Source organism: Nyctibius grandis, chromosome Z (assembly GCF_013368605.1).
Source record: "Nyctibius grandis isolate bNycGra1 chromosome Z, bNycGra1.pri, whole genome shotgun sequence".
NCBI classification, from domain to species: Eukaryota; Metazoa; Chordata; class Aves; order Nyctibiiformes; family Nyctibiidae; genus Nyctibius; species Nyctibius grandis.
In genome coordinates, this window is record NC_090695.1 from 62,645,806 (window position 1) to 62,665,470 (window position 19,665).

Consider the following 19,665-nt stretch of genomic DNA (forward strand, 5'->3'; position numbering starts at 1 on the left):
CATGGATACCAACATGCCTGCCCTAGAGTTGGACTCTGGCGGTGATCTGGACAATAATACAGATGAAGAATATATTGATCGAGTCATCAAAAAGATGTTAAAATGGCTAACTACGTTTTATTTACTGTGATTCACTTTCCATTGAAAGTTAGTTACACGTAAAGCTAACATGAATTAATGTCATCTATTAGTTATACAAAAGTTTAGGTAAAAATATGTAAAAAATAGCTATATGAATTTACTCACATGCAAAACTAATGTGAATTATCACTGTTTAAAGTTTCCCTCATTATAATAATTCTCTTCATACTTACTAAACCTGCTGGGAGATTAAATTACATATAGTTCCCATTCTTACAGTCGAAAGACTGCTAAATGCATGGCAGTTTTAATGCGTTTTCCCCAGAAGGCCCTGCAGTACTGTTCAGGGAGTCTTGTATCAACAGATGGGTACAAGTGTGACTAAACCACAGATACAGCAGTTGCAGCAATGCCGTCTAACACAAAATTGACCTTAGTTGTGAAGTGAATTACTGCCCTTTCTTTTAAGAAAATTTGCTTTCTGCAATCAGTTCTTGATGACATCATACACCTTCTTTGTATTTTTGCAAAAGGGCTGAATGCCTTAAGAGGGTGTTTCCTAGGGTGAGACAGTCATACATTGTAATGTTGATAGGTGTTAACATTGCAAGCACAGTAGAATGCTAACCTGTCAGGTTTAGTCTGCATCTTTTTCCACTAGAGAAAAAACTTTGTGCTGTAGTAATATAAACCAGCCAAAATAACATGAGGAATTGAAGGTACTGAAGTCACTGCACGTATAAACTGTGCTGTATTGGTCCTTTTGGGAAAAAAAAACCCAACATAATCCATGTAGGCCATTGTTTTCTAGTTCATCCTAGGTTGTGTCTTTTCAGCAAATACCAATCAATGCTTTTATTTTTCGTAAAGTGTAAATAATAGAAGGAAACTCACTTGCTTATTAATTGGTCTCTAGAGATTTTGAATATTCCTAGCCTGATGAATGACCCACTCAATTAGTGCGTGTATATATACGCACATATTTGTCTCCTCTGTTCATTGTGGAACAAAGAATTTCTGTGAAAGAATCTCTTGTGCTATTTTTCATATCTTACCAGAGCCAGTACATTTGAGTAGTGGTCAGCGGGACAGAGTCCAGTTGGAGGTCTGTGTCTAGCGGAGTTCCGCAAGGGTCGGTTCTGGGACCAGTTCTATTCAATATATTCATTAATGACTTGGACGAGGGATTAGAGTGCGCTGTCAGCAAGTTCGCTGATGACACAAAACTGGGAGGAGTGGCTGAGATGCCGGAAGGCTGCGCAGCCATTCAGAGAGACCTGGACAGGCTGGAGAGTTGGGCGGGGAGAAATTTAATGAAATATAACAAGGGCAAGTGTAGAGTCCTGCATCTGGGCAAGAACAACCCCATGTACCAGTACAAGTTGGGGACAGAGCTGTTGGAGAGCAGCGTAGGGGAAAGGGACCTGGGGGTCCTAGTGGACAACAGGATGACCATGAGCCAGCAGTGTGCCCTTGTGGCCAAGAAGGCCAATGGCATCCTGGGGTGTATTAGAAGGGGTGTGGTTAGCAGGTCGAGAGAGGTTCTCCTCCCCCTCTACTCTGCCCTGGTGAGGCCGCATCTGGAGTATTGTGTCCAGTTCTGGACCCCTCAGTTCAAGAAGGACAGGGAACTGCTAGAGAGAGTCCAGCGCAGAGCCACGAAGATGATTAAGGGGGTGGAACATCTCCCTTATGAGGAGAGGCTGAGGGAGCTGGGTTTCTTTAGCTTGGAGAAGAGGAGACTGAGGGGTGACCTCATTAATGTTTATAAATATGTAAAGGGCAAGTGTCAAGAGGATGGAGCCAGGCTCTTCTCAGTGACATCCCTTGACAGGACAAGGGGCAATGGGTGCAAGCTGGAGCACAGGAGGTTCCACTTAAATTTGAGGAAAAACTTCTTTACTGTAAGGGTGACTGAACACTGGAACAGGCTGCCCAGAGAGGTTGTGGAGTCTCCTTCTCTGGAGACATTCAAAACCCGCCTGGACGCGTTCCTGTGTGATATGGTCTAGGCAATCCTGCCCCGGCAGGGGGATTGGACTAGATGATCTTTCGAGGTCCCTTCCAATCCCTAACATTCTGTGATTCTGTGATTCTGTGAGTAATTCAGTGACGTCAGCAAGGGGTAACTGCAGTTCAGTTACTGACGTGTTAATTTCAGTTTAGCAATGAAACTGTAAGGAAAATAACCCACTTTGAAAAGTTTTAAGTTGAGCTGACTGGAATAATCTAAAAATGGTGGTCAATTTTCTGGGGGGAAAAAAAAGGATTAAAAGCTTTCCTGACAAAGTTCAAAGTAGCACTGAAACACTTCCTCTTAAAAAAAGGAATACTTTTGTTGTTCGTTGATAGTATAATAATTTTGAATGTGTAATGTAACAGACTTTATTATTTCAGATATATGAAAAATCTACACTGTTGCATTGTCATGTTGCATCTGAAGTTAAAAAAACAAACCACTCCAAAAATTACATCTATAGGCAATTTTTAGACACACTGTTCCAGGTTATGTCCATGGTTAGTGTCACCTTTTAAAGCTGGGCGGGTGGAAAAGTCTGTCCTAGTCCAAACCAGGACAGTCAGTTTCATTGTACTGTGTCATGCAGCACTTTTTAATAATGATTTAGCATGAAGCCAGTGAAATATGTGCTTGTGTGTTTAGAAATTACATTTGCATCTAAAGTAAGGTGGGAGAGGAAAAGGGAAGAATTGGGTGGTTGTAAAACCAGAATGGTTAGTGACTGAGGGAGGCTGGTGAGTGATGTAGTTTTGAGGTAAAATAGCAGGATAATGCCTTAGATTGTTATCTGCCAAGAGCTATCTGCATCTAGTGAAACAGGTGAGTTCCTTGCTGAATCATTCCAGCAAAAGGACTTAATTTCCAGAAGAAAGTCTCTGAAGCTCAGTAAAGGAATTTTTTTTCTTTCTATGAGTTACTGGTTTTGAAGAGGGAAGAAAAACCTTGATCGGTCTTTGTGATTTAGAGGAGGAACTTAAAATGTCACAGTGCTTGCAGTTTTTGTTACAGAAGTGAGATTTCACGATCCTCATGAAAAAGTGAATTTGGGCAAGACATAAGCCTCTGAGGAACGCTCCTGTCTGTGTACTCAGTAGAAGCTTCACTGTTTTTAACATCCAAAATATTTAAAAATTCCTTAAATATTGACCGGATCTTTTTGCAGAAATAATTTGCTGTGCTTTTATGCCAGATTAAAGGTGCTAAAATGGATTTTCCCTATAAAGACATACCTAATTCATACTGGATTACTGTTGGGAGGGGAAAAGGAAACTAGAATAGAAGAACAGAAAATAGGAACGATCTGCTTTCTTTAGTATATGTATGTGGATGTGTGTGTATATATATACACACACACGCATAGAGTGTGAATATGTGCATATATGTACATATGTTATATAGAGAGGTGTTTGTATACATTTGTATAAGTGTATATAGAGAGAGAGGTATACACAGACAGTGTTGCAGTACAAGAGTGTTAGGCAGTTCTAAAGTTATGTGGTGACAAACAGTACCCATATTTATTTTGTGCTGTCTCACTTATAGGGCATTCTGTATTGCCACTTGCAATGATTGAAAAGGGAGTCTTATTTTAAAATAGGTGAAATTAAAAAAAAACCAAACCAACATTTTAGATCTTTTGCCTTCTGATACTTCAACGTAAATGTAATTGTATTTTAAAGGTGCTCCAAGCAATCACAAGGTTTGGGAATGGATTCATAAAATTATAGTGTCACTGAACTGGATGAACACACACTATTGTGTTTCTTGTAATAAAACATGTGAGTTGACAACAGTAAAGACTTAAGATCACCAAGAAATAATGTATTCCAAGTAATATCGAACAAAACCTTGCAAGTCTTAATATTGAAAGACATATAGAAGATGACTTATATGCTATGTGTGGGAAGGAACAGATATTACAAGTGTGTAGAGTCTGATTGTTTCTTAATATCAGTCTGAAGACACAAGAAAGTAACTACTAATCTCTGCTGACTTTAATCCCTTGTCATAAATAATTCCTGCCTTTCTCTGTTCTTCCCAGTTTTCTAATTCCTCTGAGTGGAAACAGACTGAGACAATACAACTCCTAAAATATGGAAGCATTTATATAAATTAATGTAGCCATTATTCAGGAAATAATTTGCTTGTTCAACAAGATAATAGTTTTTTGATTGCAGTTTCCTACATTGTAGCTGTAGGCGAGCTATGCCAGCTTTCTCTAACTTCTTAATTGTTTTTCTTTCTTTGTTGTTGTTTATACTTGATGTATTTAAAGAAGGTACATTTCCCCCACAATATATGCAACAATCAAATGCAGTTATCAGTGTATTATATTTTAAATTATTTTTTCTTTTTTTAACAGAAGAAAGGAGAAAAAAATCACAAAGTCCGACTAGCAGTTGGAAATGGAGTAAGAAATGATGTATGGAGAGAATTTTTAGACAGATTTGGTGCTATTAAGATCTGTGAGTTTTATGGTGCTACTGAAGGAAACATTTGTTTCATGAACAACACAGGAAAAATTGGATCTGTTGGACGCACCAATTTCTTTTATAAGGTGACTATTTATTTACATTGTACTTTGTAAAAGGGAGTGCTGAAGGTAAATGTGTTTCTCAGTTTGACCACAAGACATGGGGCTGCAGTCGTAAGTCCGAGGTAGATTTTCTGACTTAGTTATTGCAAGTTTAATTCATCCTCTGTGGAATCTTGGCTGCCAAAGTATTTCAGATAGTGCTTAGCACCCCCAGTTATACTTTCAGCAGTAACACTTATTCTTAAAGTTCACATGAGTCAAAAAGGCTTTGCCTCTCTTCTGGCAATTTTGAGTAGGTTCTGAGTATCATTTCAAATTTATTTTTAAATAAATGCAGTTGTATCTGAATACTTGATCTCACTAGACATCATTTCTATAATTTATATACTGTTCCAAGTTGGAACTGTTATAGTCTATGGAAACATTACTACAGTCTGTTAAGATAATTACGGATTGTCCCCTTGCTTACTCAGTATGAATATGGAGAGACCAGAAGATATTTTATGAACCGGAAAAAGCCATTCATTCCATTTTGCTTGGCTTGAAATCAATTTTATTATGTCTTTTTCAATACTCTCTTTTCTATAGAAATAAATCTACAGTACGTCTTCAGTTATTTCTGTAGTTTCTGTCATAAGGAAAGTAGCTGAAACACATTATTTGTGAGCAGGCTCAATTATTAGCTACTTCCCCTCTCCAAGGGGCATGAGGGGTATTGGCTCCCAACCCTTCTCTCAATGTATATACATTTGGCATTCTATGACTGTAGACTTCTGGGAAGAATGAAGGTTGTCACTGAAAACCAGGTTCAGCGCAGAGACAAACTACCTTGCCTTGGTTGTATGGGCATGGTATGTCTAGCCAGGTCAGTGGGTGGATTATATGGCCGATTTTATGTGGAAATAGAACTGCCCCAAATCTCTTCCAAGTCAAGGAGGTTTCAGAGACTACTCCAAAGCTCCATGAGGAGATTTTTTCATAAGTAATACGTTTTGATCCAGAGCGTGTATGGTTGTGTGACATACGTGCTCTCTCTCTGAAAGAATTTGTGTCAGTGGAACAGCATGGCATATTAGTAATATTACAACAATACAGCATGTCTCAAATTAAGAGTTCTGCAATCTGTTAACTACTGGGGCTCTGCTTCTGCTTCTGTCACCAATGCGGTTCCTCTGCATGGCAGTTCGTTCAGTCTGCTTCATGACACTTGTTTGCGGGAGCAGCTAGCTCCCTCTTACGCTGAAGCAGGGTAGTGTTGACATGAACAAGGGCTTAGATATAGTGCCGTTTCAGAAAAGTCTAGAATAAGTTAAGAGAGAGAAGGAATATTGAAAATATCATAAGACTTACTTTTTAGTGATTTTCTTTTTTTTTAAAAAAAAAGGACATATTTAAACAAATACTTAAGTTTGGGGACCTTTTATCTGTGTTTTTGATTATTCTGCAGGCTGTGGGTATTGTGACACAAACTAACTGTATTTTAATGCCATAGATAAGTTCATTTTTACTTATTTCAAGCATTTGTTGTGGGTTTTTAAAAATATATTTTACAGTTTATTAAACAATGCATTCTGGAGTGTAGCTGTTGTGTTTGTTTTACTTCAGTCTGAATGAAATCTGCTGGACATCTAGCAATATGTAAAGGAGAGCAGCTTTGTTTCTGATTTGCTGAGCCATGAATGATCTGAAGTTGGAAAGGGAGACTGTCTTCTGCGGGAAAGCAGAGAATGGCACAGACAAGGCCCAGCCATACAATTCCTATTTTTTTTTTTTATTCTTCAAAGAAATGCTAGAACAACTTTTGAAACATTATTCTCTTGACACATCGGACGATATGAGGAGATACCCTTAGACATACTCTCTAGAGATTTCCGAAACACCTGCTTCTTAAGCTGGGAATAGAAAGAAAGAGAACTGAGAAAGGAGAAAAGAGGCCTGTGTGTTCATATATGTGACACAGTAAAGGAGAAGGAAGAAACTTACTCTCTACTGGCATAATTGCACAGTCAGAATGAAGTAAATGCAGTATAAAAACCCATACATACATATATTGAAAGTACAGTGGGAATAATAGTAAGTAGGTTCAAAGTATAATGTATTCAGCAGGGAAAAAGGAAAATAAATAGGAAGGCATTTCTGTAGTACGTAATGGCAATGGCACAGTTTCTAAAGGTGAAATGCAAACAAAAGTTACGGCTTTAAAAGACAAATTGAGCTCTCAGAATGAGCAAAGAAACTTTTCTGCCAGTAACTGCCAAGGATGGGGGCCAATACTTGCGATAAGTGTTAAGGTTCTACATAACACATTTATTTTCATAAATAATTTGGAAGACACAAGTTAATAGGAAGAAACAGATGAATGTTACAGCAGTTGCCAGACGTCCAAGAAGCCACTGTGTGTGAGATGTTAACTTGAATCAGCGCTCTTGTTTACACTTCTGTATTTTCACAGTATACTCTTTATATAAGAAGGATTGGTTCATGTGCTTGGAAGCATCACTGTGGTATATGAATAAATCCTTCAATAAGGATGTTCATATAGAGTCAATGAAGAGAAAAGTAGAAGCCTCTGAATAGCTTTTTAGCTGGTAAAACTTAAAATGTTTTACAAAGAAGATAGTGTATAGATTAACACAATAATACAATAAATTGCTGTTTAATATTTACATCTGGCATACATATGTATGTAGTTAATGATTAATTTTATTATATATGACATACATTATGTATTTATATAAATGTGATATGGAAAAAATCTCTAAGACTCTCAGTCATGTCTGTCAAATATATATATATATATATATAAAAATCTCTTTCTTACACTGAAACAAATTCTGAGTGATGGCAGAGAACATGCAATGAGAGAGTGGGACTAATGAGATCCAAGGAAGCTTGTAAGAAAGGCTAAAAATAACCCATGGCAAGTACACCTTTAAAAAACAGTATGAAAAAAAAATCCAAACTTTGTTTATAAATTTATTTTTTCATTATTTTAAGCGTAAGTATTCCAACTGTTACAGGAATCTAAATCTCTCTTACTCAAAACTCTATGGATCAAAATCAGCTTTGAACTGAGAAACATTTAAATCGTACAACAAACCACAAATCATTTCAACATAAAATATTTTGTCTTTCACATAGCAATGCACAATTAGTATTATTCACTTTTTTCATACAGTCATAGAACTTATCTGCATCTGGACTTATCTGCAATATTCCGCACCTGGAATATTGTGTCCAGTTCTGGGCCCCTCAGTTCAAGAAGGACAGGGAACTGCTAGAGAGAGTCCAGCGCAGAGCCACGAAGATGATTAAGGGAGTGGAACATCTCCCTTATGAGGAGAGGCTGAGGGAGCTGGGTCTCTTTAGCTTAGAGAAGAGGAGACTGAGGGGTGACCTCATTAATGTTTATAAATATGTAAAGGGCGAGTGTCATGAGGATGGAGCCAGGCTCTTCTCAGTGACATCCCTTGACAGGACAAGGGGCAATGGGTGCAAGCTGGAACACAGGAGGTTCCACATAAATATGAGGAAAAACTTCTTTACAGTGAGGGTGACTGAACACTGGAACAGGCTGCCCAGAGAGGTTGTGGAGTCTCCTTCTCTGGAGACATTCAAAACCCGCCTGGACGCGTTCCTGTGTGATATGGTCTAGGCAATCCTGCTCTGGCAGGGGGATTGGACTAGATGATCTTTTGAGGTCCCTTTTGTGATTCTGTGATTCTGTAACTTAAGTGGCAGAAGAGACACTTTTTAGTTTAAAAGTAAACAAAGTTAGTTTTAAGCAAATCTTAAGACCCTGGAAAACTGGATTCACAGGAAGAACATTGGCATGTGTTGATCCAAGCAATGGAGGCTCTTTTGTTCATTGGCCAATGAAAATCAGTGTTGTTTCTGCTCTTCTGACTATTTTTGAGCTAAAATAATCTAAGGTACTTCAAGTGTATTCCAAGGTATTTTGTTATAATATGTGGTGATTCAGTTAATATCAAGCATAGCTTTAAAAGTTTTTTTTCTTGGTTTTGTTTATTTCGGCTAACAAAACTATGCAGAGGTACTGTACATCCGCTCTTTACAGCATGAATAAGGCATTACAAATATATTTTAAAAACATTTATACGATATGATGATACTATGCTCCAGATTTTTCTTTTCTTACATTTCACTTTTTTAAGATGCTTGGAACTAAATCTGGTAAAAGTAATGCTATGTTTTATAAACAGACATTCTCTTAGAAAATTCAACAATATCTCGTCTCTAAAACAAATAACTAAATAAAAAGCAATAGCTTGTGATCTTTGTTCTCTGATAAAGGTCCTATGAGCATTCACGATAAGTTGAAACTTTAGGAATTTCAAAACAATATCTGAACTCATATATTTCCAGTCAATTTAAAAAAAAAAAGGCGGGGGGAGGGATGCTGTTACTAGATAACATCCAGGCAGCATAGTAACAGGCAATAATGTTACAGTTCAACTCAAAAATTTTAAGTTTCAGCTAGATAAATGATGGGTTTTGTTTGGTACATTTATGTGGTGTTTTAGGGAGGAAAATGTAGATGAAAATGATGAATACTGCATGCAGGACTCTGTGACAATAATATGGTAATGCATCAGCAGCTCAGGCCCTCTTTTCCAATAAATTTTAAATAATGAGATAAAAAAAAAATGTAGGCCTGTACCCAGACTAAATGCTTTACTCTGGAGCTTTCATTTTGTAGTATTTAATATTAAAAGAAAGCTATTTGCACAGAGACAGCTGTTTGCACAGAATGTATGTTGGCATAGTTTCATTATGCGTGTCTAATGCAATATGTGGTGTTTTCTCCTTTTAATTATGTATTTGCATTACTATTATTTCAAAAAGCTAACTGCAATAGGCACAGTTAATACTCTAAAGTTGCAGGCACTAAAAGCTGTATGCAGCAACATGAATAGTAAAAGTCTCAACAGTTTTTAGATTATCTCAGATACTAAATCAAAGTTTCTGGGTATAACAACTTAAAATAATGCATCACACAGTCTAATATGTTGGCAAGATACAGCTATTGAGCTCTGAAGGAATGAACAGATAAAAATGGAACTGAACAGGGCACACCGCTGTTCTAATCAAACACAAAAATATCACAGTAACATTTCATTTTATACCATTTCATTCTTATTATTTATATTATTCATTGCATTTGATCTGTCATATGAAACCTATTAAAGTAGTAAATATCAATGTAAAAAAGAAAATTAAAAGAACAGCAGTTAAATGTAGACAGCCAAACAAAAAGACTAAGAAAAAATTACTTGTGTTTATTATGAATACCTCCCATTCTGTTCATCAAGAATAACACAGTTATTTTCTAATTAAGGTGAACTTTTTGGCTCTCAGATTCTTGACTTTGGTAAATGCTATAGTCTATAGTTATTAAAAAAAAAATACCCTTTGCTTTATTCAAAAAGTATCCAGTTCTTTGATCATGACTTGATTTTGCACACTGTGACCTTGCTTCTCTGATCAATTGTTAAAAATATCTTTTTATTTCAGACTTAGAGTAGAAGGAAGACACAGTGGTGAACATTGAAAAGACACAGTGAAACGTGTTTGCCCATATGAAGCTGAAATTGTGTGCTTGATGTTTGATTCAAGTTGCTATGTATTCAGACTTCCTTGAAAACAAAATGATATAGCTACAGCAACATTTCAAATTAGGATAAAATAATTATGCAACTCTTCATCCAGATTAGTTGCAGAAAAGCAAGGAGGTTTATGTTTTAGTATCCTACCCTTTACTTCAGTCACTTTTGTAACACCATCCTTGAATTATATTGCATCTCTTTATTGTGAAGAGTGCAGGTATATATATTCATATTTTTAGAATTGTTTTCTCTGCTTGCTGAGATTTCTCCAGGAGATGATAATTGTATATCCTTGGTTTGACTAGTTGTTAAATAGATTACTGATATACTTCTTTATGAAAAGGGAAATCAGAATCCCACGCTGGGCAAACAGAAGCCTTAGGATAATAACTGCAAATACAGTGGTCCATGTAGTATCAGGCATATGGTATCTGCCAGTGTCTCTCAAAGGTCTAATTTGGATTTGTATCACAGTAGAAAAAATGAAGCAAAATAAGAGTCAAACCCTGTATATTGGAGAAAAAAAAAGTATTGCAATTTTTAGTGTTGATAAAGAGTATCTTGCCCTCTCCTTCAGCTTACTCAGAGCCACATTCTCTGTGATCCTTATACAAGAGGAAGGTTAGTTGTTAAACATAACTAGGAGGTCAGTTAGGTCAGCAGTGTCAGGACTCAAGGGTTCACAGTATTTCAGAAGAATGCAGAACTAACCCTGACATAACTGTGGAACATGCACAGCTACATAACCATGCCAAAGGACATGGGAGTATGTATCCTTCTGCTGGTGCTTGTGATAAGACTTTCCACCATACAGCAGCCTGAGAAAGCTCGAGGGAAGAACTGAGGCTAGTTAAGCAAGAGTAAAGCCCAACAGGAAGCAGGTTTCCCTTCGTGAGGAGGTTTAGGCCTTTGCTTTGCCAGTTGTTTTAGGTGTCAGGAGACCCCAAGAACACTTTTCGTATCAGCCACCACCATTAAATGTCAGTTAAATTCCAGATACGCTTCTGTTATCCTGACTTATGTAGGCTCTTTCACTGATAACGTGGATCCCATAAGTTATTTGTAAAAAAATTAACAAAATTACGGTTCTATGTCTTCACCAAGTATTTTTGAAAGTTACAAGAGTATAAAAAAGTTTTGATGTTGCTTACCTCCAGAAAATTATTTAAGCTTACATACAGAGTATTTTCAGTTTTAAATGAAAGGACATTCTACTTTTAGATGAGCAAGACTAAAAGGTTTCCTTGCTTACATTTCCTGCCACCATATGTCACTGTGTAGATGAGTAACTGATGACCCTTTTTCCCTTTTTTAGCTTTTTTTCCCATTTGATTTAATCAAGTATGATTTCCAAAAAGATGAACCAACTAGAAATAAGCATGGTTGGTGTGAAAAAGTTAAGAAAGGTAAGTATGTATTTTAATAGGATGTAACGGCCTTTTGATTGTAATACAAATACTCCAGAGAATTTTTTTAAGGAGCCTTGCTATTGTGTTACTGTACTATGCCAACATCAGATACTGCTTTTTGCTCTGACAAAAGCAATGTGATTTTTTGATCTAAGACAGAACATTATCAGACATACCAGTGCTGACACCAGAAGAACCTAGGAGATCCTTGGATATATTCACAGAGGAGCAGTGTTCAAAAGTGATGATGTGATGTTATCTCTGAATATGTAGATAATGACATCTGTGGTTTTTAAAGGAGGTTAACGTAGTAAGATGGTTGACTAAGAGATCTACAAGAAAGACTGGTGGATTAGAGCAAATGCTTTTTTGGTGAGAGCTTAAGTATTCCTGACTAAGTGAGCTGATTAAGCTTATCAATTATTTTTTTTTTTAAAAAAGACAATGCTTGATTATAGCTGTCTTCAAAATACTTATCAAATATCTGGTATCTCTTGATTATACCTGTTTTTGAACTGTTTATCAGATACTGAAGCATCTCTGTTGTACTGTAGGAAGGCAACTGCTGTAATTAATGCCTGGAAGCTGAAGTGAGAAAAACTCATATTAAAGGTCAGGCAGACAGCTTTAACAGGGAGCTGAAGCAGATTTTTCAAAGGAGTTAGGAGATTCTGTAACAGGTCTTAATCAAAGATGGGCACTTTCAGGAAAATACGTCCCCAAAATGTGAAATTTGATAGGAAATTATCTGTAGGGATGTCAGACTGACATGTAAAGGGAACATATGCTCTAATTAGACACTTGGTCTATTTTTTTTCCAATTATACCAGTCTGTCTAATAAAAAGTATTCTCTCTCTCTATAGACTTTGTCTTACCCATGTCCCATATCTTCAGAGCATCATGGCTGCAGTGACACTACCAGTGAACTAAATGCTTTCACCTTAAACACTATCAATTTATGGAAAAAAAGGCACAGTTCTTTTATGAGGAGGCAGTCTTAAATTAAAATTGTGCATACCTTTGGACGCATTTTTATTTTTATATATTTTCATATTTATAATTTTTTTCTCTGATACAAAGTAATGTAACTCTCAAGCTTTAGTCTTCAGAATGTGCTTCCATAAAGGTTAGGAGTTCATACAACTATTCCACTTTCAGCAAACTAACCCTGATACTCTACATGCATAGCAGGATAATCCTATTGCCATCTCTCCCTATTTTTTGAGAAAAAAAATATACTAAAACTTTTATATTTTACTTCAAAGAGAAGCAATGAAGCTATATCACATTAATGAAAATTCTTAGGAAGTGTTCTTATAACTTCTGAAAAGAGACTAAATAGGGATTTAATGCCTGGGTTGAACACCTGCTTTTTGTTAACACTAGTTTCTCAGTAGGAAGCTGATGAAGTTGAGACTCATCAGTGCAAATTCAGTAAGGTGTGGGGAGTGGGACATAATATTCACTTGAAGTGTGCACTTTGAGAGGATAGTAAACCTACTAGTGAACTCACAATTGATAGATGACAGTTCTGGGAGAAAACTGTTTGATGAGTCATCAGGAAGAAATACAAAAGACTGGGAATTTCAGTGGACAATATTGTACTGTATCTTTATGGTCACTTTGCATGTAGAGGTGACCACAGGAAATGTAAAGCAGTAGAAACAGATAGGTTTTTATTATTGGATCTTATGTACTGAACCCTGCCAAACTTGGTTCCTGCTCTTGTAAAATGATATGTACCAAATTAATATTAATGAAAAGTACAGTAAACGTGCAATGATACCTTAGGTTTACTTTCTTTCAACTTCTGTGTATAGGTGAGGCTGGCCTTCTCATTTCCAAAGTCAATGCGAAGAACCCCTTCTTTGGTTACGCTGGCAATAAGAAACACACAGCAAAGAAATTACTCTGTGAGGTATTTAAGAAGGGAGATCTTTATTTTAATACTGGAGATCTAATGGTTCAAGACCATGAGAATTTTCTTTATTTTTGGGACAGGATTGGAGATACCTTCAGGTATAATCATTGTTTCTTTTCACATTTCTTCATTAAAAAACATGGGCATGCAGAATACAATAATTCTGTTCTGTTTGTTTTCAGCCAGAAGTGTTCAGCTTATTATTATTGTGATGTAGTTTATAATGATCTTGAAGTGGATGATAGGGGTTTAATTTTGTAAAAAGTGTTCCCGTGGAGCTGGACACCTCATTTCTAGAATGTTTTGTAGGAATTACAGCTCTTTGAACAGTCCTTCCAATAAGCATAGTAACCAGTGATGGTTTTGCTGCGAGTAAGGAAGTTGGATATTGAAGTGGAGAAAAATGTATCAAAGACTAGTCACATTTGATATGTTTAGATACATGTCAAATTTTGAAAACCATATAGCAGATTATGATAGGCTTTCGCTGTGCTTTATAGTGATAGCTAATGTCCAGTACCATTTGAATTGCAAGCGTTGTCTTCTGGTGATCAGATCAATATACCAACATGACAAGTGGGAACAAATTTGAGGTGGTGTTGGTCTGAAATGAATGGAGTTCCTACTAAAGTTAATGGGTTTTGAGGAGGAGGTGTCCATATGTTTTCATGGGATTAAATTATTCTTTCACATTTTAGATGGAAAGGGGAGAACGTTGCAACTACAGAAGTTTCTGATGTCATTGTAATGTTGGACTTCATACAAGAAGCAAATGTGTATGGTGTATCTGTGCCAGGTAAAAGAAGCTTTAGCTCTGTTTTTCTTCCCCTAGGTTAGTTGTTAACCCTCATAACTTTTATTTCATGTTTTAAACATATGAATCACTTCTGATTGAGTCATCTGTTTAATACCTAGCTAAAATGTAGATGTAGATAATGAAAAGATCACCAGATTGTGAATGAGCCTGTGAATTGTGCATTTTTATGTGTATGCAGTGATGTGTATTTTTGAAAAGTTCTCTTTCATGAATTTGTAATAGCTACATAATCTAAATTAAAGATTTATTAAATTCGCGTCTGTGGAAAATCCACACATCCATCTGCCAAAATAAAATGTCAAAAAGGTAAGAATTAAAGTAACTCTAAAGGAAAGTATATAAAGACATTCTTCTGTCTTATTTCACTTTTCACTTAGCCTCATAAGCCATCTGTAAACAGGTATATTACAAAACCAAGGACAAGGTGAAAAGAAAATTAAGAGAAAAATAAATAATTAAGAAAGAAAATATATTAGTTGTTTTGTTTTGTTTTTTTTTTTAATTTTCATGAGATCATCTGAGCTTGATTCCCATTCATGCTAAATCTTTTTTTAAAATGTTTACTAGGTCTGGCTGGGATAGAGATAAGTTTCTTTATAGGAGTCCGTATGGTGCTGTGCTTTGCATTGGTGGCTAAAACAGTGTTGATAACTTACCAGCTCTTGGCTATCACTAAACAAAGCTTGCACAGTATCAAGGCTTTCTCCCTGCAGCGAGTATGCTGGGGGCGAGCAAGAAGCTGGGTGCAAAGATAGATGGTACAGCGGGCCCAAAATGACCAAAGGGATATTCCATATCATATAATGCCATGCTCAGTAATAAAAGCTTGAGGAAAGGAAGAGGGTGAGATGTTTGTGCTTATGGCTTTTGTCTTCCCAAGCATGTCCTGAGTGAGGCCCTGCCCTGCAGGAGGTAGCTGGACATCTGCCTGATGATGGGAAATAGTGAATGAGGTCCTAGTTTTGCTTTCCTTGTGCATGCAGCTTTTGCTTTCCTTATTAAACTGCTATTATCTTGACACATGAATCTTCTTGCTTTCCTTCTATTCCCTTCCCATCCCATGGGAGAAGGGAGTGAGTGAGAAGCTGGGTGTATGTTTGGTTGTTGGATGGGGTGAACCGACCATGAAATGATAAAAGAGTTTAAAATGTGAAGCAAGTGTCGCTTCTAGGTTAAAGCCACACAACAAGAAATATCATAGTAAAGAAGACTGACTGAAAATCAGACTCAAAAATACGAGAGCTTCTCATTTCCTGTACATTTACGTGCAGATTCCTACCCAGTTCATGCAACTGTCTTGATAATTGCACTTAAACAAAACAAGTTCCTAACAGATTATGTAGCATTAGCAAAAAAAAATACAGAAAGGAGACAAAAGATAAGGTTGGTAGAGTGTCTCTGCTATTATTACTAGCTGATGGTTAAAATGTGCAGTTATTTTTGATTCCTGAAGTTAATTGCTTTTATATTTTAGCCGTTTGGTCTTCCCCGTAGACCCACAGTGCTCTCTCTTTCCAGACAAACCTGTAAAAACTTTTAATCTCTCTCTCTGTTAACAAAATTAACCGATCTGGATGATCGGGTAGTGAGGTGGATTGTGAACTGGCTGAAGGAAAGAAGCCAGAGAGTGGTGGTCAATGGGACAGCGTCCAGTTGGAGGCCTGTGTCTAGTGGAGTCCCTCAAGGCTCGGTACTGGGACCAGTTCTATTCGATATATTCATTAATGACTTGGATGAGGGAATAGAGTGCACTGTCAGCAAGTTCGCTGATGACACCAAACCGGGAGGAGTGGCTGACACACCAGAAGGCTGCGCAGCCATTCAGAGAGACCTGGACAGGCTGGAGAGTTGGGCGGGGAGAAATTTAGTGAAATATAACAAGGGCAAGTGTAGAGTCCTGCATCTGGGCAAGAACAATCCCATGTATGAGTACAAATTGGGGACAGACCTGTTGGAGAGCAGTATAGGGGAAAGGCACCTGGGGGTCCTAGTGGACAGCAGGATGACCATGAGCCAGCAGTGTGCCCTTGTGGCCAAGAAGGTCAATGGCATCCTGGGGTGTATTAGAAGGGGTGTGGTTAGCAGGTCAAGAGAGGTTCTCCTCCCCCTCTACTCTGCCCTGGTGAGGCCGCATCTGGAATATGGTGTCCAGTTCTGGGCCCCTCAGTTCAAGAAGGACGGGGAACTGCTAGAGAGAGTCCAGCACAGAGCCACGAAGATGATTAAGGGGGTGGAACATCTCCCTTATGAGGAGAGGCTGAGGGAGCTGGGTTTCTTTAGCTTGGAGAAGAGGAGACTGAGGGGTGACCTCCTTAATGTTTATAAATATGTAAAGGGCGAGTGTCATGAGGATGGAGCCAGGCTCTTCTCAGTGACATCCCTTGACAGGACAAGGGGCAATGGGTGCAAGCTGGAACACAGGAGGTTCCGCATAAATATGAGGAAAAACTTCTTTACAGTGAGGGTAACCGAACACTGGAACAGGCTGCCCAGAGAGGCTGTAGAGTCTCCTTCTCTGGAGACATTCAAAACCCGCCTGGATGCATTCCTGTGTGATATGATTTAGGTAATTCTGCTCCGGCAGGGGGATTGGACTAGATGATCTTTCGAGGTCCCTTCCAATCCCTGACATTCTGTGATTCTGTGATTCTGTGAAAATTCAGATCCACAGTTTTGAGAGAAGATACTGGCAAGAGAGAAAGGGTAAAACTGAAGACATAATTGGCTAATCTGGGAAAGAGGCTCAGCACTCTTGTTTTTGAGAGAGGAATGGTGTTGATGTTTATCCACATTTATTGATAAATATTGAGCATGGGACTCCATTTACTCTTACGTGCCAAGTTTGTTTACAGTAGTATTGCTTAATTGATCACTTGAATGATCAAATATATGTAATACCATATAAAATATGAATGTAATCTTCCAGCTTTACTGAAACTCAGAAGATTATATATGTCTGTCAGTTTATTAATGCACTACAGTTCTTTTTTGTAAGGTTCATCACTAAAATGTCAACTTTATTCATGTTTCAAAATTCTCATATCACTTCCTTTCCCCCAGATCATGAAGGAAAAGCAGGAATGGCCTCTCTTATTTTAAAGCAGAATACTTCATTAGACTTGGAGCAAATGTATAAGCAAGTAGTGACCTATCTACCAAGTTATGCTTATCCTCTTTTCTTAAGAGTCCAGGTGAGCTGCCTTACTGCACAGTGCATACAAACATCTACATCATTTTAACACAGAGATGGCTAAATGAATAACAGAAAGTGCTTGTTCATACATCACTTGATTAGTTTTAGAACTGGTCCTATTTGCTGTCTTCATTAATGGAGTCCTGAGAAACGACTTACACAAAAAGTCAATAAAATTTGCAGATTATGTTAAAACGGGAGGAATTGTACACATTGAGTAAGGGTAGAGATCATACAAAGGAATTTAGGGAGATTAGGTTTATGAACATGAGAAAACAAAGATTTGGATTAGTAAAATGTGAAAAATTGCATCTGAAGAAGATAATCTAAAATCCATTTTATTCAGTGGAAATAGAGAAGTAGAGATAAAGCAGGAGATACTGTGCACAATAAATGGAATTTTATTTGCTGTATAATATAATGACAAAAGTTAAAGCGTTTGAAAAGGTACTAGGTAAATTGAAAAGGTGAAATAAAAATGTACATTATTATTGTGACCACCATAATCATCAAAGTCATCCCTATTTGTAAACTAGTACTTTGCTGTAGTAACTGTCCAATTTGGGAAAAAAAATAGTCCCTCCCCAAAAGAGTTAAAAAAGTAAAAGTAATTCAATGGACTACATATGGCTAGAAAAAAATGGGAGAGTATAGAAAACATACAATACTGATCATCACGATACGTGAAGTCTGATGAGCATCTTTATTTCTGGTAAGTGTTTTGAAAACATCATGACAAAAGCAAACAGAAAAATGTTTTTGAAGATGTTTATGAAGGAAGTCTCCTAAGTCAGAGGAGAAGATGAAAAAAATAATCACTGTTTGAAAATAGAAGATAAGTTATGGAAGTTGGTTCCCTGGGCCAATTGGTGATTGAATAAAGGGAGAAAAAGGAAAAGGCTATGAGGGACCTTGAAATTTAAATGTATGTATATATATCTATCCCATAAGTCTAGGAAGATAACTTTTGCAGCAGCATTCTGATACGAGCAAGCAAGATTACGCTTGAGAATGTTGCAGTAGTCAGTTTACAAAATGATGAGAACCTAGTCTAGATTTATTGCTATACAGATGTACAGAAAAGCTTTTATGCTGGGAAGAAGGCATCTGAATCTTGGACGTAGTGTGGATATCAAGTATCTGGAACTTTGATTAGAATTTAAATGCCTACATTACAGTTGAATTGCCGTTGGTACTGCTGCTGTTAACCAAGAAAGAAGGTAGTGTGTGGAACTTCAAGGGAAAAAAATTAAAAACCTGTTGAGCTTGATCTGACACGTAATCATACTTTAGAAAATGTCAGAATGTTTCTTAGACCAACCAAAGCAGGTAGATACAATCTGGAGGTAGATCTGGAGTAGATACAATAGCTCTCTGAGTTGTTGGAGATAATACTTAATTTTTCATTTTCAGAGATTGTTTGCATATATATAAAATTGTAAAGACAGAAGAGAAAATAATGGAGAGAGGTCATAAAGTGAGGCTGAGAAGAGGTAGAGTGAATAGAGAACAGAGTCTCATTAGAGATGCCTCCCACTACTCCAAGGGACACAGCGACACTGAAAAGAAGCTTGAAAACATTTTATAAAATGTATGGTAAAGATCCACCTCTATCTGAACCTGGCTGAGTAAGAGTATGGCTGATTTAATATGGGATTCTTTCAACCCTTTTATTTCAGGTGACAATAATAATAGATATAGAGAATTTTTTTAGTTTTTCAGTAAGAAGTTCCTGATAATGGCAGTTTTTACTCTCAGATTCTTTACAATGTGTAGTTTTATAATGTGCACAAATGAAGAAGCTAGATTGTCTCAGGTAGGCTGGGGCTACACCAGGTGAGACACTGTGATGAGACTGCACAGTGATGCAGAAAGCAATGGGCTGTAACTTTTTTCCACCATGTCTTCGGGTGTTGGTCCACAGCAGCACAAATGTTCTAGTTTTCTAGCATAATGAGAATAAACAGTATTAACCTTATATCAAGTAAGATTTTCAAAACCAAACATGAATGTGAGCAAAAGAAAAGAAAATCTTCTTTTGAATAATAAATCTTTCTCTC

At 37.1% G+C, this 19,665-nt stretch overlaps 1 protein-coding gene across 1 annotated transcript in view; it reads left to right on the forward strand.

Moving 5' to 3' along the window:
* The window catches only part of SLC27A6 (solute carrier family 27 member 6), a 47,860-nt gene that overhangs the window by 27,615 nt on the left and 580 nt on the right, over positions 1 to 19,665 (forward strand). Inside the window, exons 5-9 of the mRNA XM_068422945.1 lie at positions 4,464 to 4,658; positions 11,580 to 11,670; positions 13,495 to 13,693; positions 14,294 to 14,391; positions 17,473 to 17,603. Of these exons, the coding sequence (XP_068279046.1) occupies positions 4,464 to 4,658; positions 11,580 to 11,670; positions 13,495 to 13,693; positions 14,294 to 14,391; positions 17,473 to 17,603 (714 nt within the window). The remainder of the gene's footprint in view (positions 1 to 4,463; positions 4,659 to 11,579; positions 11,671 to 13,494; positions 13,694 to 14,293; positions 14,392 to 17,472; positions 17,604 to 19,665) is intronic.